At 39.4% G+C, this 23,398-nt stretch overlaps 1 protein-coding gene across 3 annotated transcripts in view; it reads left to right on the forward strand.

Annotated features, from left to right (window-relative positions):
* The first annotated feature begins 431 nt into the window (after positions 1–431).
* Positions 432–23,398, forward strand: part of macrod2 (mono-ADP ribosylhydrolase 2) — a 453,977-nt gene continuing 431,010 nt past the window's right edge. The window contains exons 1-3 of one of the 3 annotated variants that reach the window (XM_034101062.1): positions 432–663; positions 6,236–6,337; positions 8,005–8,118. In XM_034101062.1, the coding sequence (XP_033956953.1) occupies positions 627–663; positions 6,236–6,337; positions 8,005–8,118 (253 nt within the window). In that variant the 5' untranslated portion in view covers positions 432–626. The remainder of the gene's footprint in view (positions 664–6,235; positions 6,338–8,004; positions 8,119–23,398) is intronic. The other 2 variants (XM_034101061.1, XM_034101060.1) reach the window with 2 other exon arrangements.

Genomic DNA, 23,398 nt, shown 5'->3' on the forward strand with positions numbered 1-23,398 from the left:
ATTACAGTTTAATATAACACAAGGATTAACCAAAGGAATAGACCGATTTAAGAGATTCTAGTATGTTATTATAATATCACTGTATGAACTTGCATCCTACACTATTCTCTGCAATGTGACCACATTTTTACTCAAAATACTGCTAAAAATACAGTTTTATAGCCTAAAAACAAACCTAATATAAAGAAAATATATTTGTATTTATTTACAGGACTGTGCAGTGACTCAAAGCAGACTCAACTCTGTGCAGTTTACATCCGAGTGGCCCGGCGTTACTAGCCAAACACCTCACACGCCAGGAGGATGCACCGCCGGAAACAACCTACCCTGCCTCCCCTGCGCGCGGACCTTATATGATTGACTCATTGGCCAGACCAATCGCGTGCCCACTTCCCCGTTTTCCACATCCAATCATTAAGCCGGAATTCGTACACATAATTTACGGCGCACTCACGGTAGGTTGAACCGGCTGAGGTCCATAGCAATTTGACAGCTTCACAGGTGAGACAACCGTCCAGAGGCTGTTTCACTTTACATTCCAGTTTTTCCCCTGAGCACTGTTCACTGTGAGCCTGGGGTTGTCACACTCAAAAAACAACCATTCGAAGTCAAACCATTCCGGCAGCATGAGCAAAAAGAAAAAGGACTGGAAGACTGAAAAAGGTAAGGCATGTTTTGGGGAGAATGGGGCTATCATCATCTCTATGGCAGACAGCATGAATTCAACCATGCCAGTAAATGGACAGCCACTCTTTCTGTCTTCTCCGTGTTGCCGTGACACTACTTTACTATCTAGACTATCCGGTGGACAAAACACGGTCACTGTACAGATGTTATAATGATGTGCGCCTCTGTTTAGCTGCCGTAATGCATGTTTGACATTCGCAGCAACACTGTTCACATAGTCCTTCTTGCCTGATTATTACCTTAAACGTAAGGCTCCCGCATATTTTTGCCTCTTAGACTACTCATAACTAACATATCCTGCCTTCCACCTGTGTGATACACCAACAGTAGCTCCCTCTACTTCTCTGCTACATCATATTCCTGTAGCAGCAGACACGCCGTAGCAAAACAAAGACACATAACGTATAAAGGTTTAAGACGTGCTTAATCATTTCTTTCGAACTGAAAGTGAAAGTTGCCCATTAGTCATGACACATAACACTGAGACTCGCTTCCTTGACTTCAGTTTCAGAAACATGAACAGGATATACCTGTTGTTCTCAAGGAATTTATGCTAACTATATATATATATGATATATATATATTGATGATATTTTATTCTTGACACAGTGGAGCTTTTCTCATTGTAGACGTGTTCACTTGTCCCAGTAGGTTCAGCACAGGTGTTATCAGACTAATTAGGGAGAGCTCAATTTCATTTATGCCACACAAGGGCCTTTCTACTAGCAGCCATCATTAAGATTATTCATTCCACCTGTGGTCCTACAGTACATGACAATGTATTTCAACTTTATCGAACTGTATTCCATAATATTACACTTGCTGAAGTGAACTACTGATTCAGACAATATCCAGCCCTGGCTTCTGTTCAGAATTGTTGTAGCCTCAATTATGAACTTGAATTGTTTCTAATTATTGCTGATATTTTTGAGGAGTTAGTGATTCAAATAGTTTTGATGCCGGCTAGTTTTTCATGTGAAATACTGCAGCAGTTGAGTCGTCTCACTTTCAAACCTGTTCACTCACAAGCTTTTTTTAAACATTTTTTATTTTTTTTTTATAAATGTATGGGAACATTTCTATCATGGTCATTTAAATTCTCTGAGCAAAGGTAATAATTAATCTTGGCTAACCATTTCCAGTTTGAGCAGGTAGCAGCATGTAATGAACATCAAAGTAAGTCAGATTTCATATTCTGAGCATACACCCCTCTAGCTCAAATTGCATCGAGATCAAGGCTAGTCAAAATGTGAATAGGAGAAACTCTGAAATGTAAGGAATTTAATGTTATTATTTTTTAACTAGTTTGTTGAGTTTGTCTGTTGGTGCGAGAAGCACTACTAAATTGAGTTGGTAAAATGAACATTATTTAAAAATTGGCTAAAACATACAGGGTTGCAGGATGCTGTCTATTCTGAATTTGGATAACTTTTTTAAACAAACCAAACTAAATAAGAAACATAACATTGGATATAAATAGTAAAAAGCTACATTAAGTGAGATGGAATTAGACGCATCTAATTGTATTTGTTATCACTATTATTTTTGTGGTGGTGATGAGTGAAGGGCCATCCCATCCAGTACTCACCAAGTACAGAAGAAAAAAAAGATGGCACTTAGCAGTTATTCCCCCGGGAACACAATTGTGTTACTCATATTTAATAAAGCACATTTTGAACCCAGACTGTTCTCATGGCATCCTATCCAAGCTTTGGGCTTTCTTCAACAGCGATTTGTTCAGCAGAGTGACAAAGCGCTTAACTCCAGAGAGCTTTGCTGTGTTCAACCTCAGAAGAACTGCCTCTTTATTCATCCATGTAGAATAAAAGCAACCTTGGGAATGGCAGGAGTGGGCAAGAGGGAGAGAAAATACATTAGAGATAGAATGGATATCCCTAAATGCAGGAATACCTTTTAATTATAGCGTGATATACTGCAGTATGTTGCCATAAGATCCACTTAGGATCCTTCTATTTCTCTTCATAACTTGGTCCGCATCGACTGCCTTAATATTTAGAGGAAGATTATAAGTCTCTGTTGTTATTATACAGTGGGGCAAAAAAGTATTTAGTCAGCCACCAATTGTGTAAGTTCTCCCAGTTAAAAAGATAAGAGAGGCCTGTAATTTTCATCCTAGGTATACCTCAACTATGAGACAAAATGAGAAAAAAAAAATCCAGAAAATCACATTGTCTGATTTTTAAAGAATATATTTGCAAATTATGGTGGAAAATAAGTATTTGGTCAATAACAAAAGCTCAATACTTTGTTATATACCCTTTGTTGGCAAGGACAGAGGTCAAACGTTTTCTGTAAGTCTTCACAAGGTTTTCACACACTGTTGCTGGTATTTTGGCCCATTCCTCCATGCAGATCTCCTCTAGAGCAGTGATGTTTTGGGGCTGTCGCTGGGCAACACGGACTTTCAACTCCCTCCAAAGATTTTCTATGGGGTTGAGATCTGGAGACTGGCTAGGCCACTCCAGGACCTTGAAATGCTTCTTACAAAGCCACTCCTTCGTTGCCCGGGCGGTGTGTTTGGGATCATTGTCATGCTGAAAGACCCAGCCACGTTTCATCTTCAATGCCCTTGCTGATGGAAGGAGGTTGTCACTCAAAATCTCACGATACATGACCCCATTCATTCTTTCCTTTACACGGATCAGTCGTCCTGGTCCCTTTGCAGAAAAACAGCCCCAAAGCATGATGTGTCCACCCCCATGTTTCACAGTAGGTATGGTGTTCTTTGGATGCAACTCAGCATTCTTTCTCCTCCAAACACGTCTAGTTGAGTTTTTACCAAAAAGTTCTATTTTGGTTTCATCTGACCATATGACATTCTCCCAATCCTCTTCTGGATCATCTAAATGCTCTCTAGCAAACTTCAGACGGGCCTGGACATGTACTGGCTTAAGCAGGGGGACACGTCTGGCACTACAGGAGTTGAGTCCCTGGCGGCGTAGTGTGTTACTGATGGTAGCCTTTGTTACTTTGGTCCCAGCTCTCTGCAGGTCATTGACTAGGTCCCCCCCCGTGTGCTTCTGGGATTGTTGCTCACCGTTCTTGTGATCATTTTGACCCCACAGGGTGAGATCTTGCGTGGAGCCCCAGATCGAGGGAGATTATCAGTGGTCTTGTATGTCTTCCATTTTCTAATAATTGCTCCCGCAGTTGATTTCTTCACACCAAGCTGCTTACCTATTGCAGATGCTGTCTTCCCAGCCTGGTGCAGGTCTACAATTTTGTTTCTGGTGTCCTTTGACAGCTCTTTGGTCTTGGCTATAGTGGAGTTTGGAGTGTGACTGTTTGAGGTTGTGGACAGGTGTCTTTTATACTGATAACGAGTTCAAACAGGTGCCATTAATACAGTTAACGAGTGGAGGACAGAGGAGGCTCTTAAAGAAGAAGTTACAGGTCTGTGAGAGCCAGAAATCTTGTTTGTTTGTAGGTGACCAAATACTTATTTTACCGAGGAATTTACCAATTAATTCATTAAAAATCCTACAATGTGATTTCCTGGATTCTTTCCCCCCATTCTGTCTCTCATGGTTGAAGTGTACCGGATGAAAATTACAGGCCTCTCATCTTTTTAAGTTGGAGAACTTGCACAATTGGTGGCTGACTAAATACTTTTTTGCCCCACTGTATATGAAAGCATCAAAGCTTAGATGTCAACATTTTGCTTTAGAGAGCCTAATTTATTAGGATTTTTCTGTGTACTGTTGTTTCCAATCCAGTTGCTTAAACTGTTTCATAGAGGGGAGGTTTTAGGAGGCATGAACTAAGGATGATACTTTTTTTTTCAGAACAGGCCATTGTTGTTTTGAGAAACATTAGGAAGCTGCCACTTATGTTGGAATTTATTTCAAATCAAAACGGGATAACAAGAATGACTCAAACTTGTGACACAGCAGCTTAGCTAACGAGAGATGGCTTAAAAGTTAGAATTGGGAACATATTTCTTTATATCGAGTTCATTTTTTCAAAACTGTTCCGCTCAGCAGTAGTTCATCTTAAAACCAAACAAACTCATGCAACCACAACACTTTCTACACGTGTCCAAATCCAACAATGACTTAATATTGTAAGAATGGTTAGCATCACAATATGTATCACTATTGTATTTTGAAATATATTTTATTCCTGTTTAACATAAACAAATATACTAGCATGAATGTAGGTTATTCTAGTAATGCAATATAAAACTAAACTATACATACAGTATATTCACTAAACATACTTCCATATAGAAACCTAGCAGTGCAAGCTAACCATGTTATCTGCATTTGGCATTTTTCATTTTCTGTCTTTACACCTGGGAAATAAAATGTCTTTGTCTGATCCATCCCTTGTTGTATATATACTTGTGCAGATATGGCCAGACATCCAGCATTCATTGGGAGGAAGATCTGATCATGTTCATGTGCTAGTTGTAACTGTTATACCCCCAAGAACAAAAACAATTCTCATGTTGATGTAAAAGAGACACTATTCTGGTTTGGGCTGTAAACGACTCCTGACTAGAAGAGACATATGTCTGGATTCTACTTCACCTGAAGCATTTCATAAGGGTCATTCATGAATGAACATGGATGGTTAGAGTTGTGTGTCACAATTAGGAGTTTTGGTGGCGGTTCACAGTTCTATTAAAATGTTTGAATTGTTGGTAGTTCTGACAAAGTCAATGTATCAATATACTGTAGATCCATTCGTTATGGACACAGTTTGAAAGTCTCACTCTTAGGTTTGTTAGCCAACGATGGATAATAAACTAAGTCACATACAACTTAATGCAGGTGCAGAGCAGTACCATTTTCACACAGTTTAGAATAGGCAGAAGCTTAGTAACGGGGTTACATAGTGCAGTGGTTCTCATTTGAGATTACCTTTGAGACGCAAGGGTACTGTATGCACAGTTTTACTATAACAAACACGCAGTTTCAATTTAACACAACCACATCCAAAAAAGAATTAGAACTAATGAGTTAAATCAACAGGTAGCGCTGATTTGAACAAGAGAATCCACTCCATGGCTGAGAGCCACTGATGTAGTAAGTTAGCTAGACTGTCATCTAACTAGAATACTTGTTTTCAGAACCCTCAGACGGCAAGCAGCAACACTACTGAAGAGCGTTTGAGCCACACTCAAATGATTAACTATCTCCAGGGGTCCTCTTTCATTGCTCATTGTGAACTTGGACTAAGAGAGTTGAAAGGGAATGCGATCACATTATTAGATATCACTTCATTAGAGGTCACATTTTTCATCGAGGTATTTTAGAGAGCCAGGAAGGTGTGGAGCTGGAGCAGCAACTGTCCTGTTGGTGGTGGTCCGTTAAAGTCAAGGAATAATGCTGGAAAACTTTGGTAGGACATAAAAAAATAAAGACACCGAAGGTTGCAGTTAATTTGTGACCATTTCTGAAAATACATTTCATTTTTTAATAGCTGTCGGTGCAAGTACCAAGTCTATTTCCCTCTATCTCTTTAATTCTTCATTTGGTCCAGCTTTTTTCTCTCTTGAATATATTGTTTCTTTCATCCACAGAGAGACTGCTCCGTCTAGATCGAGAGGAGAGACGCAAGGAGTATCGTCGTCAAGATTTTATATCTTTGGACAAGATCCCAGCCTGGAGGGAGGAAACTAGACGTAAGAAGGACTGCTTGTTGTTGCTGAGCTGGGTGTGGCTGATAAAATGCATTACGGCTCTGTTGACACTGCCAAGCAGAAACCTATGAGTATTCAATCATTCTGGTGGCTAGGTTCACTGTTTTTTTTTTTTTAAAGTATTTTGCCCATTATTGCACATTTATCCATACTTGTATTGTGTGTGTGTGTGTGTGTATATATACTTATACTTATATGGAAATATAGAGAAAGCACAACAATACATTTTTCCCCATATGCAAATGTTGTTAATGTCTTCCTAACATTTGAATTTGACTATAGTCTATTTGATCAGACATTCAGTATAAACTATTAAATTATCATTTTCTTACCTTTATGAACTTTAACTTTTTTTGACAGACAAAATGAACTACACTAAGCACCATTTTAAACATGATTTCTCAGTAAGTAAAGCCATCTCAAAAAGAAAAAGACCTAGACGCCACCAAGATTGATGTATTGGAACAAAAGGTTTCACATCAATGTAAACCCTTTGGATAAAATGTGGATGCTGGGGGAAATTTGATTTGTAAATGTGTGATAAACTATGCAAAAACCACAGAGAATCGATAAATAAAACCGAGAGAAACACTCTTTTTAATTAAAGCTCTGGCAATGTTAGTTGTCAACCAACAATAACAGAGCTTAAGAACATCCACAAACCAATAAATGCTCAAGTTGTTGTTCCAGTGTGTAGAGAAAAGTAAGTTTCATAGGATTTACAGAATGTTCTTGAATATTCGTTCTAAAAAATAGCTAGAGATGCTACAAAGTTACTTTAGTAGTAGCTACTGTAACTCAATAACAGCCATTAGCATTATGGCTTGTTCTAGAACTGTTTTACAGGTTTAATCTTGAAAACAACAAGCACACCTGATAACGTTTCAGAAAACAGGGTTCCATTTTTTTGTTTAAGTAGCAGCATGCTTTGATATTCAGCAGCAATATATATTTTTTAATCATATCTGCCTTTTTTAAATAACATTTTTAGACATAGTCATCAATTGATGTTCAGGGAAGTTGATGCTACTTTGTTTAGGAGTGCTTGGTGATATTCACACAACTGCTGTGGTGTGTTTTCTAAATTTAAACAATGTATAATAACGTTTGAGGGCAGTCTGGGAGGATCTTAGCTGATGTATTTCCCCTGAGAAGCAGTATGAAACAGAATTGCTGATTCACAGCTCCTTGGTTATTAACATTTCTTGGCTCGACTCTGAAAGGAGGTTACTCTACAAAATAGTCCTGTCCAAACTTTTCAGGCTTTTAATCCTTTTCATTGACTATTTCATAGAAATGATCAAACACTGCATCACATCATTAACAAGTGTACTATATGAAATAAGGAATAGGACAAAGGTGACTACAAATATTCATCTTTTGATTGAAAATCCATGGTGCTCAAATGATATTACAGTACGTACATTAATGTCCACTCTTGTATTTAAATGAATTTATTTTATAAATGAAATGGGAATAATGGATGCATTGTGTCTTTATTTCTTCATCAACACTTGCCTGTTTAACTTATGATTGTGTCTTTTAAAAGCCATTCATGAAACTACTCCGTATTACTCTACTAGGAAGAAATCATGTTAATGTGCTTACATTAATGCAATAAGTTAAAGTTATCTTTTTTTTTATTTTAGCCAATGACAAAGAGGAGGTGAAGGAGCTGACGGATGGAGGAGGCCCAAGAAGTAAAGTATCTCTCTACAAAGGAGATATTACCGTCTTGGAGGTGGATGCCATAGTCAATGCTGGTAAGGATCTGCCCTTTGACCTTTGGGAGCTGCTGGATGGTGTTTGCGGCTTGAAGGCAGCTCAGCTTTTAAATTGTCCTTGGCTGCCCTCTACTGTTGAGTCTCACAAAGTGATTTTCCTGAGGCAATGCACAAGTGATGAGTGTTATTGAGGCAAATGTTAAACCGGACATCTACTCCTGATGATTTGACTTCCTTTTGGTTGAAATCAAGTGACTAACATTTTCTTAGTCAACATTGTTTTTTCAGCTCTTTCCTATACCCTGTCCCAGTGAAACACAAGGTTAATGTCTCAATTGATGTTGGTTTAGCCGTTATACTCATGACATTTGTGTGCTGTAATGATTAGAGGTCACATATCCAATGCTGCTGTTATAGAATCATTGGGGTGAGAAGGAAAGCCTTTGATTTGTGCTGCGGTTATGTAATTTTCTGCAGTCTGCTCACAATCTACACACAGTCGGAGGAGGACAGGTGCTAAAAGATTACTTTACCTGTTGCTACTGCAGCTGATGCTGAGGGGCCATTTTTCAGCTATAGACTTAATGGCCCCACACCAAAGCTGTATAGAAGCAGTATATCATGAAACGTGGTCCTCTTTGGCATTCTGCAGTCCTAAAGCATAGCTTTTCCTTCCTCATGCAGTATTTGTAAACACTCACATAAACACATTACAGTCTAATAAGCAGGGTGCATCTCGGGTGAAATGAATACACTGTAATTTATGAAAGATTAATAGCTGTGAAAAACAGACTGCTCTGTTGGATAAGGCTAATGAATTTAATACATTATGTAAATCCATATTCTAATGAGATAAGGTGACATGACATTCTGAATTGTCAGCATCATGTAACAGACAAATAATCTGTTTAGTGCACAGACACCTGACACATACCTAAAATGTCATGGCAATTGTTTAACATCTTGACCTATACAAATGTATATATTATATTATATATTCACAAAGTTTGTATTTTGTTGACTTTTATGATAACAGCTACCTGTGTGAATTGCCATTGTTCGCAAAGTGATGCTGTCGATGTACTTTCATGTGAATTAGGTGCCAGAGTGCAGGCGTGTGCCGGCTCTAACGCCTGGATTGATATGTTACTCATGCTAAGAGTCACTGAGACCAGAACATTGTGTTACTGGTATTACTGTTTATTCTCAACTAATCAAGGTTAGGGCAGTGTATATGGTGAACAGTGTTAGTGAAAATGGTAAAATAGCGCATATTGGAATGGAAATGAGGTTTCAGAGAGTGCATTGTTGTTTTAAGTTTCAAAGCGGTGAATACTATTGTAGCAAAGTCAGGCAGATGACTTCAGCAGTTAATGCTGCCAGGCGTCCAGGCTCTGATTGAGCTCCATTTGGCCAGGGGGTAATACATTCTGTTAGCAGGCTGTCAGAGGGCCTGAAAGGTTCAAGGAATTGCTGAAGCCTTTTATCATTTCCAGAAGGTCTCAGCCGTCGGCCCCTGTTTCTCTTTCTGAGCTGCCGGACCAGTTGTCTTTGTACAGGTGGTTGGACCGATAAGAACATAGTGGTAGGCTTTGCTGCCCATTTTTGTTCACCATCTATAACCGCTCTGCTCAGCAACAGTAGTATGTTGTGAATATAAATAGATTGTTCCAGACCATGTTGTTTTGTCATTGTAACAATAGACAATGATTTTACAGTGTGGCATTAAAATACAAACTCTTAGTTGAATAGGTTGGACAGGCTCTGGCAATAGTGGCTCTTGTCCAAATGTTTGTGACTAACACAGTTCTGAGCTGCATGTGAGCAAACATTGCGGACGCTGGGCCACAGAGTTTGATAAGATCTTTGGATGGTTTGTTCAACTTCTTGCCTTTCATCTATTCATGCCCTTCCAATCTCTAGCCTGCAGTACTTCCATTTACCCATGCTGCTTTTCCATTTAGGACCGCTTTCAATCCAGTGTGGGACTTTCTGAGCAATGAGAACGTATTAACCTAAAAGTAAATGAGCTCTCAGATAATCTTTTTCTCCCATTTTAAAATACTGGATACTATTATGCAAATAGTTAAATGTCAAAGTTGCTGTCTGAGAAGGAATAAATACATCTTATCTAATTACAACTTATTAAGGCTACTTATTTGACCCTTCTGTGATTCTATTGATGTGTATTTAGGTACAAGAGCAGGATGTTCATATAATCCTTTTCTGGTCTTCCTATTGTAGAGTTAGGACTCTTTGTCCCTGAATTTAGGCAATTCAGAATAAGAATATTAATTGATACTGTTATGTGAGACGGAAATGTTGAAAGTTCTGATTATGTTATATGGCACAAGCCATTTTGTAAGATGGAAGCTAAACTAATGAGTTCCTATCTAAGACTGCATTCATATGATGGCAAAGCTGCAGTGTTTTACTAGCTTGCAGCAGACATGTTGTCTTTAATTATTCACCTCACATTTTAAATGTACTTTATAACCCAAAGGAGCAACATTTGTGCAAACGGCTTTTGTCATGACGGCAGCAATATGTTTGCAATGAAGAAAAGGTTTGCAATTTGAGGCGACTCATGCCAGCTTGGTGCTGCTGTTATGGTAGCCGCCTATAGCTTTTAAAGGGTGTTAAATAGCTTTATGCCCATCATTAAAGTTGAATTATTAGGCTCATTGAGTTTTTTATTCTTTCTTAATTCTGTTTGGCTGGATGTTGGACAGAATGTGTTCTAACCATTACCTGGGGAGAGCCTGGAGAGTGCAGGACAGGAGGGGCTGTGGTGACGATTGGTGAAGTGCATGGGTTGAGGGCAGGGGGGATGGCTCGACTCTGCCCTCTTTTCATAGTGAGTCTGCATTTCTTTGCCACCACACTACATACAGTGTTGTTAGCTTCCTAATAATGTTTTCAACCATTAAAGTGATCTCATTTCTATTTATCAAGCACACTGTCAAGCTTTCATCTTTGAAGTGCTGACTGTTTTTTTTCTCTAGATATTGATTGCCCGAGTGTGCAAAAGTTTCTGTACAGACATAATGCAATTTTTGTTTTTATATAATATGTATAATTCTATAATGTTTGGCATGCAAGTGAAACCACTCTCTTGTTCAGTATTTTTGACACATTTCAAAGAATGTCCCTGATCCTCTTGTAGCCCAACTTGTTGGCGTATATCTTTTTGGGAAATGTACTGGACAATGATCAGTGGAAGAAAGAGACTGTCACACTTAATCAAGACTTGTTTAATAGAAAATCGCAGGGTTCACTGAAAGTTGAAAGTATGCTGACATTTGATGTTAGATTTAAAGCCCGTCGTTACTATTGCTTTTACATGGCAAACACAAGATCATCCACTCCATTTCTCTCCTCATCTTTGTGCATGGAGTTCATCTGAATGTCACCATCCCTCCCAGATAAGAAGGAGTTAGTAAAGATAGCAGCACGACGTGGAGATGAGTTTTCCTATCATGATGACTGTGGTAATTATGCACAGGGGGTTGCCTCCTAATCCATTACCCGCTGCAAACCTTTCCCTTCTTTCTGTATTAGATCATTTTTTAAAGCAGCCAATTTAGTGTGCAAAGGGAATCTGGTTATGAACACTATAAAGAACCTGGAGGGGTTGAGATGAGTGCGAGAGAGGCAATTGGTATGCAGTTGTAGTGAGCTGCTCTACTGCAGTCATCACAGGTTTGATGAGAGCATTGACCCTCGGCGGGTAGAATACAGTGATCCAGTGGAGATTGACTTTTATGCGTTTTTTGATATGCAGTCCATTTAAACATTGTTTGCCTGTAGGGCTGCTCGGCACACAGGCAGCACTGTTTACCTTCTTGGTCAATCGTGCATACAAATAAAGTACAATACAGAAGGCTACGTGCCCTGGCCCTGCTACTGCATAGAAAACAATGTACATCTATGGTGAGAGCAAGGTAACGTTGTTGTTGTGTGGTTAATATTGGTCATCGTAAAAATGTTAAATAAGATCTTGACTTCTTAATCTTGAATGTATTAGCTTTCCTCTGTGTTGTGCCAGGTACAAGTTAAAGATGACAAAATTGCCTTCCAAATCGTTTTTATTTAATCTAAATTGCGCTTGAACTATACTTCTTGCCCCAGTGTTAAATTATCAGTGCAAATGAAACCAGAACAAGACATGGATGTGTTTTTGGAATATTTCAGGCAACATTCTATTGAGAACAATACAAAAAATGATTGAATCATCCATCATTATCTGTGTTATGAAAAACAGCAGCTATATGCAAGAACATGTATTGTAGCATGAATATATGATCAGCAAAGTGCCAGATTCTTATTGAAGGAAAACAAGTATTTCTTACTTTATTTTAAGGATGAGTGAAGTTTGTGGTAGTTGCGCTTCATCCTTCCTTCTTATTGGAAACCTCAGGAGTTGGTGCAGAGCAGCACCAGTGCAGGGTAATGGCGTGTAATGTCCAGAGAATATCATATGCTTCTCTGAGACATGAGCCTTAATGGAGAGCACTATCTTATTTATTAGGGAATGACTCTGAGTGCTCTGGTAATATTTTAGCCCGCATAGCACGAATAAAAAGTAGATGTGACATTTTTATTTTCATGCCGAGTTCTTGGTCTATAGACAGACTCTGAAAATATAGGGGTGCCCAACCAGTCGATCGCGATCGACCGGTCGATCGCGGGGAGATTCCCAGTCGATCGCGAGATGTGTCTAAAAATAGAACAACAATATTCTGTTTTATCGTTAATGTCCTATATAACATAATCTTCCTGTGCTAGAATAATGCACTTGAACGCATCAAAGCTTTGTGATTGGCCGGCGTGACCCCATGTGTCGGGGCGTGGCTGGTGGGCAGTGGGCACTATTTCGCTGAGGTTGTCCGTGTCAACCGTCAACAGGAGTGTCAGTCCGCACACACAAGACCGCAATTATGGCAGAAGCAAAAAAGCCCCAAATATATAATTTCACTCCGAGTGGGAGGATGATTATTTTTGTATCTATTCCAATTCAAAGTCCATCTGTCATCTGCAATGCGAGCGTGGCTTTATCGAAGAAGGGTAATTTAGGAGCGGCATTTCAAAACAGTGCACAAACGCTACGAGACGGAATTCCCTCCTAAAATTCTGCCCTACGCTCCAAAAGGGGAGGGGCCTGAAAGGACAGCTAAATGCACAGCAGTCCATGTGTGGGGGGCGGGAGTTTATAAACCAAAGAGTAACCGCCCTGACGGGACGCTGTAGTAAGTAAAGCGAACGCACCCGCAAAGACACCTGGCCTCCTATTGGTTGAGGGATTTTGACAGGATTGTTGCACAAAAGTTTCGAGCGCGCACAGAATTACGGAGCGTCCACTAATTCTGAGAGCAGAAAAAGTTTCGAGCGCGCACAGAATAATTCTGAGCAGCAATATATCTGAGTGCAAGCGTACAGTTTGAGCACAAGCAGAGCAAATCTAAGTGCAAGCAGGCACTATTTGAGTGCGAGGGCACTATTTGAGTGCGAGGACAGAGTTTGAGGGAAATAAATACATAAAGTATGCTCTCAAATTTAAATACCACGCTCTTGAATAAAGATAGGGAATAACCCCCATACGTTTCCACCAGGCCCAACAACAAGAGCAAGGCTGCTACCAGAGCATCTTATCGTGTCAGGCACGTTCTTGCGAAACACATGAAGTCTTTCAAAGACGGCGAAGTTGTGAAAGAAGCTTTCCTGGAGGCTACCGACGCGCTTTTGGGGGACAGTAAAAATAACAGAAGCATTTCAACAGGTTTTTGATATAATAAAAACTCAAGTTAGATACCGTTATTAATCAGCTGTAAGTTTTAGTTTGTTTGAACTTATTCATTATAATTATTGTACAAAATGGAATAAGAATGCACAAGAATGCAAACTTAAATTGATTATAATCTATTATCAATTCAGGTTAAGAAACTAGTGTTGCTTGCATCCTATTTTAAAGGCATTTATTTTTATAATCAACTAAAATGCTACAAAAAAGGGTTTGATTCTATTAATTTTGTCTCTTTTATTGCACTTTGGCAGCAGATTCCTGAGTAGCTTCAGATCTGAGTTGTCTTATTAGTAAGCCTCATTTATACTTTTGTAGCAACACTATTTTTATATAATGGCAAAGAAAGGGTTCAGAGTATTTTCTTTTTTCCTGTGTCATATGTGGCAGCACTGTTCAATGTTTCTTGAAAACATTACCCACTGTAGTGACATGTGAATAAACTCCAACTCTGTATCAACAACACTGTTGTGTAACTTCAGTTAGATACTTGTATGTGTGTAGATTAGAAAGAGGTAAGATAAAGGATCTGCAGTATTTTATGAAGTATTAATCGTACGAAGGTCAGTTTTATACAAGTAGAAGTGTGTATTTACCTGGTAGGCTGTCAGTAATGGCTACGCCTCTCTATTTGGACTGGTAGATCTCAGCAGACTGGCAACTTTAAAAGTAGCTCTCGGTTCAAAAAAGGTTGGGCACCCCTATATTCAATTTTCACTCTTCCTAACTTTAGAGTTATTTTTAAATATCTAGATGTAATGTATAACAACATATTATTCTCTTTTCTATTTTGCAAACGTCAAATCAGTGCTGAATTTGATTTGCAGTCCAAGTTTTTTTTTGGATGTCAACAATGTTGTTGGGGAAACTACGACATTACTGTCATGGAATAGATTGTCTTAACAAAACCCCCATACAGATCAAGACCAGACTGCAGCATGACACGCCGAAGAATGATGACAATTACAATTCACTTTTTTGCTTTTCCATTCGCCTAAGTGATTGATAAAGCCCATGACTTTTGGTTTTGCTACTTACTCTTTGGGGATCTTGTCAGCATACTCTCTTCATTAGATTTTCTGTCAGGCCAGGATTTGCTGCACAGCCCCTGGAGAGTCTGGCTCGTCGGGTCTATCCGTCTCTCTGCAGACTCACACCCTGTGCCATAACCTCCCTGAGTGATGCAGCCATGCCTCTAGCAATATGACTGAAATGCAGGCTCTCTCTGTTCTCTCTTTCACTCTGGTGCTGGTTGCATATACACAGCAGTACCGATCGACACTACATGCACACACAGTTTATTAGAAGCCGTGGCAGAGGACTGCTAACTTCTTGAGCAAACTTGTGATTGTTGCACTGTCACACAGAAGAATGGAAATCAATGCCCCCGGCTTAGAGGACTTGCTGCTCTGTTGAACAGTGAAATGACTCCGTGAGTGGGTTGCATTGGGTCTTGTACTAAAAGGTCCAGTTAATTGTATCAGCTCTGAGAGAGATACAGCAAAAGGCCAGTGTTTCCCAGTGACAAACCAGCTGGCGAGCCTCTCCTCCTTCCCATTTCAGCTCATTTTCTCCCTCTCCACTGTGCAGATAGTGGACAGCCTTGCAGTGTGTTTGGTCAATGTCAAAATTGTTTACCTAAACTCTGTGGCAGACCAGGTGCCTACATGGCCAGATAGAAATAATTCTTCACGAGGTGTCTCTAATGGAAAGTAATTATTGAAATCTGTGCTGTCAGTGTGTATCCGGCTGGCACTTAGAGAAATGTCTCCCTTTGCTTGAACTGGTAATGGTCTATGACCATATTGAGTGTTTGGGAGAATGAGCCTCCCCGTCCTTCCCAATCACACAGTTTTTTGAACAAACCCACACCAACTTTTTGCCTTCTAACACATACCCTAACACTTGAAAACACGAAGGGATGTTTGAAACTAACTTTGTATCTCTGGAGACAGTTGCCGGTGCTCATGAAGAGCCCTTGTCATTCAGGTCAGGTCTTCACCAACCCAATAGACAGAGAATTTAAGTCATCGTTGTCAAGGTCTGGAAGTCTCTGTTTGGATACCTGTTTCTCTTCCTAGCCCCTTCCCTTGCCTTTGTTTCACCAGCCCCTCCCTGTCCTGAAACAATCATTTCAAAACACCCAGCCTTATGCTGCACACACGCCAGCTCTCATCCATCAGGCCTGTGAGTAGCTGAGAGGATATTGAAACAGGAAATAACCTCTCACCGCCTTCTGGTTCTCTTTGCTGTTTTACACAAGTTGAGGATCTTCAATAAAGGACATTTTGGAAATTGGAATTGAAAATAAGATGTTACAACACATTTGAGCATCATTTTAAATAGTGAGGAATATTTACCTTATTTTGGTATTTTTATTGTGGACTTACATTATGACAAACCCTGTGTGTGCGTGGTAAGGACATCATAATTTTAGATAACAATGATTGTAAGGTTTGCTTTACAGTATAAAGCAGGTACATATTTTAAACGAAAGCACAGCAAGCTGACCACGAGATGCAAGGGCCCAGTGATCCTAAAGCTAATGTATCTGCTGACCTGTAGGGGGCACTGTGGCTCTACCTTAGTGTCTCTGACAGCTCTGATAGCAGAGTGAGTTTGAGGAGTGAGATGACTGTGCTGGTGCTGCATTACAGATGGATAAATCCAGTTTTTCTCCTTCCCCTTCACATATGTTTCTTTAGAACAGTTTGAGGTGACAACTGGAAATTCCAAGGCATCAACATCTGCTTCTCCAATAACACAGAAACATCCTCAATATTGTGCCGGTTTTGGTAATTCAAACACATTTCGAAACAAAATAAAGAGAGATGCTGATTTTAGAGCTCAGTCAAGGTTTCAAAGGTTTCAGAATTTTAGCATATAAGAAGTTGGAGCGTGTCTGTGCACTTTTTTAGCTTTGTAGGAGATGTGGAGATGAAGTATGTGTGAACTGGTGTAGTTTCAATGCACAAAGGAAGGAGTGAGTTATTTTATTCTGTGGAAAAATGTGGGGAGATGCTGGGTGAGACTAGCTCTTTACTTGCAGAGTAAAGTGCAGGAGAAAGGAGAGGGTTGGAGAAATCAACCCCTGACTGCTGACTGTTTCTCTCCCATGTGCCCTGCTCTTCGTTAGCAGGTCGATTCACTGGTCTTCACAAAACCTCTCTTTGAACACTAGTTTATTCTCCCCACTTCTGTTTGCCATGTTTACCTCGGTTCCCTCATGTTAGTGTAAGTTAATACTCCTGCGAATTCTGTCAACGGGAAAAAAACAAATGCAAGCCATGTAAACGGCGAGCACCGAAAAGTGTGCACCTTTGCAAAAATACTGATTAGCTACTTGGTTTCAGGCCAGCGTTGTGGCAAGGTTTTCCATAATGGCTTACTATGTATAGATAATGGTGCAGATAATAAGCAACATAATGTCACAAGTGAGAGAAGAAATATGACATAACACATTTTGCGAGGGTGTTTACTTTCTTTTCCATTTGATAATTGAAACTTATCTGAACAGAGGTGGTTAACCTAACTGCATGCTATCCATAATATTGCTGTGTTGTAGCAGAAATAAAATAATCCAATGCAGCGTTACTTTGACTAAGTGCATGTTGAAATTCCATTTAAAACATCGGAGCTTAATCTAGATATGAAATGGTGTCCTCCCCTCTATTTCTCCGTTTGCTAAACAGAGAAATCACTTTTTATGAGAGCGCCTGGAAGCAACTTGAGTGAACGACTGTGATGTTTGCTGAGTAGCTTTAAATGAAAATGCAATTCCTATAACCCAGGGCAGTTCATTCAATATTTGTGAGCATGTACGAGTTTCTCTCAAAGCTGAGCAACCAGGGGCCATGTTCTTCAAAGTAGCTCTCAACTGGCCATTTTCAATGGCTGTTGTTTTATTCTCCTAGCTTAAAACTTTAAAGCAATTCCAAACATTTATTCCTAAATCCTTTTTGTGGTAACGTTTTGAATCCTATTCTGTTTCTTTAAAAATAATAATAATGCGTTTTACAGATCAGTGTTAATATCGATCTTTTTGTGTTTCAGGTTATTTATTGAAGACAGTCCTACTGTAGATATTTGTCTGCCTTTTCAAAGAAATCGTGTGTAGCAATTCTAAGCATGATCTTAATAAACCGTGACCTCGTCATACTGTAGGTGTCTGCTGCTGGATGTCGGACAGCCATCAGCGATCTGTTGAAATGTGAAGGCCATTTAACACCATTGAATCTTTTGAGACTGTTTATACCAACGTCTTGTTTAATAGCAGCAGTAACTGCGCCAAACCAGAACACACATTTATTATTCTCTTTTGCAAAGCCTGTAGTAAACATGGTTAAAAGCAGCCTTTCCTAGATAAAAACAAATGAGGTACAAATCCAAACATACATTTTAAAACTTGCAAGCAAACAATGTTAAAAGAAAATGTTTTGGGAGATAGTCGGCTAGTTGATGACAAAATGCTCTAAACTGCAAAGGCCCTGACCTTAAAGAACACTGCTGAATGCTCACTAATAGAAATGAAACTGTCCCAAGAAAAACATGCTGATAGTCAGTGTCTTTTGTGCCTAATTTATTCAACATCACCACCACCATTAAGACGAGTTACAGAAGTATAAGAATAATTGTATGTTCTCTGCGTCACACAGCGATGTGTATTGTCTTTACCATTACTCTGAAACACGCTGTTGTATTTTACCATGTGAGGGAACTGGTTTGATGTGGTATTAACTGACCTCAGTGACCTGTGGTGATTTTATATAAATATTTTTCCAATCGAACATGCGCTATCTTTTGTACAGTATTAATGGGAACACCCTTTCATAACATAGACTAAACTCCAGCCGTCAGCAGCAGCTCTCAGTGGCTACGTGGCTGCATAAGTGTTGCCCTCGTGAATGGTAATGGAGCACTGACTGGACGTCCTGATGAAATGGATTTCCCTTCTGTTGACACAAGTGATTGTGTGGTTACTGTAGGGCTTAGGGAATGTGGACTCATTATAGACAAAGACCTGCGTTCAGCGGAATGGTAATAGAAACGAGGCTAGGTTCACCTGGCTATGACGAACTGTGAGCTTTATGCACAGAGTAGGAGCTATAAGTCTATCGGGCATGATGGAGTTATTCTTTTTGAGAGGTCTTAGAGCTTACACGTCAGTGTTTGATGTAACAACCCTGCAAACAAGGAGCACTAATGAACTCCATCAGTTTTACAAAAGCAGAACCCATTTGGGCTCATTAATGACAAAATTAACATTTTATTGCAGACATTGTGGAAGGTACCTTTTTTATAGTGAAATATTTTATTTCTTCAGTTGATGATTTAAGACGGTTATTAGGTTTATAAGGCCTTGCATAATGAGAATATTCAGTCAGATGCTTGACATTTAATGTGTAACACACGCCCCATACGAACAAAGCTATTTTATGTTATACGTTTAATACAATGTTATTTCCATCAAAGGGTTGTGCATGCGACTGTTTTATTTTTGATAAGAGAAGAATCAGAAGAGAACACTTATGCCTTGAGTGACAGAGAGTGAAGAGATGTTGAATGCACCAGGGTTCACAGGGTGGCTTATATAGAGTAGTTCTAGACAAGCTGATGATTTGCTGTGATGTACAGGGGGAGAGCAGTGAGACCTGTCTTGTAGTACGACCTCAAACAAACTGCATTTGTTTAACCTCGCTCAGCTGTGGAGCTCTAATGGGATGATGGCTTCTGCCATTAGCATGATGAAATGGACAAATAAGTGACTTTAGAGAAGTAAGGGGCTGCAATTTAGTTGGCCTTTGATGCTCCAGTCAGCTATTGATACAATTTAATCATTTTAATAGAATCTTCCCCTCCAAGCACAAACAAAGTAGATTAAGGTTCCCAATATATAACGCCAAGACTTTGCTGTCTTTGTGTCGGAACAGAATTGATAATGGTGTGGGTGGCCCTGAGGTTTCTGGCTGCTGTTTGAAGACACGTGTAAGAAACGCCCACTACACATAACCAAAGCTACATTCCCGTTCAATTCCACTTATCTGGATTTGATTCAATTTATTTAACCCGGGTTTAGATCTTAGATCTTACCAGGACAAAAAGAGCACATTATATATCACAATGAATTATGGAGAGAATGGGAGATGGAGTGAAATAATGAAAGTGAAATAATGAAAGTTAGATAGGAGGAAGGTGGATAGAATAGCATGAAATACATAAATAGCATGAAATACATAAAATGTGAAACATATTTATACAATAATTTTAATTAAAAAAAAACATGACCAAACAACGACGCGATACATTTCTGCCGAGTAAATCTCTCTGAGCTAAAAACTCAATCTAGGTTTCCGCATTATTGTGTTGTACTTCAGCATGATGGTGTAGCTAATTATATCTCAAGTGGCTGAAACTCAGGATGTTGTAAGTATTCGGCTCTTAAGCAGCTTCCACGCCGCTCTTTCTTTGGTATGAGGATGAAGGATTGCGTCCTTCATCCTCCTGCCATTAGCAGGTAACGATTGATTTGTAAGAATGCAATCTGCTGTGGATGAAATGGCATGAGGAACAGTAGAATATGGGAGACAATTTAGCGTTTGTCATTTTAGTTTTTTTTGTCAAGGGTTGTGCCACTTAGACAGACGTGAAGACAAGGTGCAGAGACACTGTGTATTTTTAGGTGTGCTTTGAGAAGCTGCAAGGTCTCTGGAAAGAATAGGAGGGATGATAGATTGGAGGAAGTTATGACAGGCAGGAGACTCAAAGGAGGTTGTTGTGTACTCTCAACAGATTTAATTTCCCATGTTCCCTGGATAATCTGGCACCATATGGCCATCCTCCAGCCGCCACAGTCCCCCAGGGGCTGTGCAGCGCTGTTGATGAAACACATCACATTACAGTTGATATAGGTGCGTTTATACTGCTCTATACTGAACGTCTAAAGGCTTTGAAAACATAGTAAACACAATTACTGTTTAAATCAGCCCTTAAACATAGTAAACCTGCTCACAATGATCCCACATGAACACAAGATTGAAGCATGTCTCCCTTGAAAAAGAGATCGATGCTCTCAATGCAACCACCTAGTTAAATAAAGGTTTGAAATGAAATATATATTTTTATTTTATATTTTTATTTTCAACCCACTGTCAAACATTTACTGTTGGTATTTTAAGACGTACCCAGTCTTCTCATCTTTCCTACTGCACTTGCACACTTTGTCACACATTTTCTTCCCCCCCCAAACTAATGGAGGAGCCCAGTTATGAATGATGGACTGGCATCATAACTCCATTCTCTCATGGCTAAAAAGCTTTGTTGTCAAGCCTAAAAACAAAATGATAAGGCAGTATTCATATTTTAGAATGAAAGGTCATGATGTAGGCCATTGCGTGCCTCTTTAGTGAAACATTTATGTGGGAGCTCTGCTGTAATGAGCCTCCTTGTTTTCCTCTGCTGCCTTACAGTTTGGCTGTATTGTTTGGGTCTGTTATTGACAACTATCGCTCCAGGGAGTTGCAGGGTTGTGAAGGTGACAAATGGGCCCCTGCATAAGAAGATGGAATTAATAATAAAACATTGCATTCAATATCTTAACTGTTTCGATTAACGCGTCTTTTGAATACAAGTCTTCAGTGCGAGTTTAACTAATTCTGGATCGGTGCATTAAATACAGTTATTGCATATGTTTCACATTTATAGCTGTAGGTTAGGGCATAGGCATTTTTTGTATGTAATATTTAAAACTGATTGTATACTCCATTCATCTCACACTTTTGTGTCCATGTGCTTTTTAAATAACTAATAAAACATCCTACATGTCTAATGTTTAGCAAAAAACTCACCATCTTATGCAAGGCATTGCAGATAGTTAGAGCAAGTAAATATGTAATGGTGGGTATATGTTTACTTCCCTTTTAGCTGGAATATTGCAAAATACTACCTTCCCCCCTCTTTGTCACATACTGAGGTTCTCACCAACACAAATGTCCATATTAGTGTGCGTGTGTTGTTTATGAAGTCATAGAGCCATTAGTAATCTTTGACTGTAGTTTACTGAAGTGACAGTCATCAAATTCAAAGTTCCCCTTTTTGTTTCTAACTTTAGGCTCCAATTTACAAATCTGGATACACAAAAAAGTATTGTATTCTGCCGATTTGGAAATACTGTTTTTGAATTGCATTCAATATCATGTCCACTAATGCATGTAAATGAGTGGACGAAACGATACATAATATTCTCACTACAATTCAATGCAAAAGCACCACTAACTATACAGCTAGAAAGACATCCCTAAAGCTGACTCTGCATCTTTCTGACAAATTGTCAACAAGAATTGACCATAAGTTACTCTTCTAATCGATAAAGTAGTAGGCTCATCATTGCAGAGCTATTCATAATTTAGTGAAAGGCATTTCTTATATTATCTTTGTGTTTAATATCCAACATAGGTTTTGTGGGGGACACTTCTGTAACAATGGAGAGTCAGGACTCAGAGAGACACGAGGAGAGCTGGAGCTTTGATGGCAAACACTGACGGTTTATTTAGAGTCACGGCCGGAGAATTGACAAGACAGGTGGTGTGTCACGACTTGACGCAGCGGTTGCCAAACCAATTCTGAAGAACTCTTTCTGCAGCTCAAGGTTTTAACTAGTTCAGAGTGTAATAATCAGCATTCTTCATCAGTGAGACTAAACATTATGGACCCTGAATCTAACTAGAGCTGTCGTCCATAGAAAAGAATGTGCGCCAGGGAACCTACATCCCTGAACAGTAAACTACCTCATGGCGGCTTGTGCTCGGTCATAAGCTGGCAACAACAATGCGCCCAAGCTGCTGCTCCTTAAGAGAGATAGCAGCAAGTAGACCTATGCCGTGGGAAAGGAGACGGTGAGAGGAGAAAATGATGAACTGTGTCAAAGGTTGAATACCTAAGCAAATTATTCCCGAACAGGTTTAAAGAAGAATCATTCAATATTTGATTTCAATGCAGATTGTAGGGCTTGGACAGTAACGTGCCATTTTGTCATTTGAATGTTACAGGTTAGCACGAGTATGTTAACAGAGTAAAGGCCTGAAAACAGATGCATAGTGATTTCCATTAAAAAGACAACTCTATTAACTTTGGGCCAATTAATAGTGCCCGTGCTGTTGGAATTAATGAAGAGACATGTCCGCGCAGGCCAGCAGGATGAAAGGAGGCAGAAGGTCAGATGGTATTTGTATTGATGATTTTGTCCTGCGTGATGCGTCGTCCATTTTTAAGCAGCATGTGTTGAAAGGGGAATCTAAAATCAAGCTACATTTGACTAGAGAAGGACAAAGTCAGGTCAAATGTCTGTAACACAAAAAGGTAATTGTAGGTTAATGTTTGATTAATCTTGTTTTTCTAAATGGCCCTGCCACAACCAGCCCATGCTTTCTAGGGTGCATTCACAACTGATTTCTTTATAAAAATGTATCACATCAACTCATGTGAAACCTGGTAAGCTAAAAGGCCGACTCATCTTAACTTCTA

Source organism: Pseudochaenichthys georgianus, chromosome 15 (genome assembly GCF_902827115.2).
Source record: "Pseudochaenichthys georgianus chromosome 15, fPseGeo1.2, whole genome shotgun sequence".
In the NCBI taxonomy this organism is placed as follows: Eukaryota; Metazoa; Chordata; class Actinopteri; order Perciformes; family Channichthyidae; genus Pseudochaenichthys; species Pseudochaenichthys georgianus.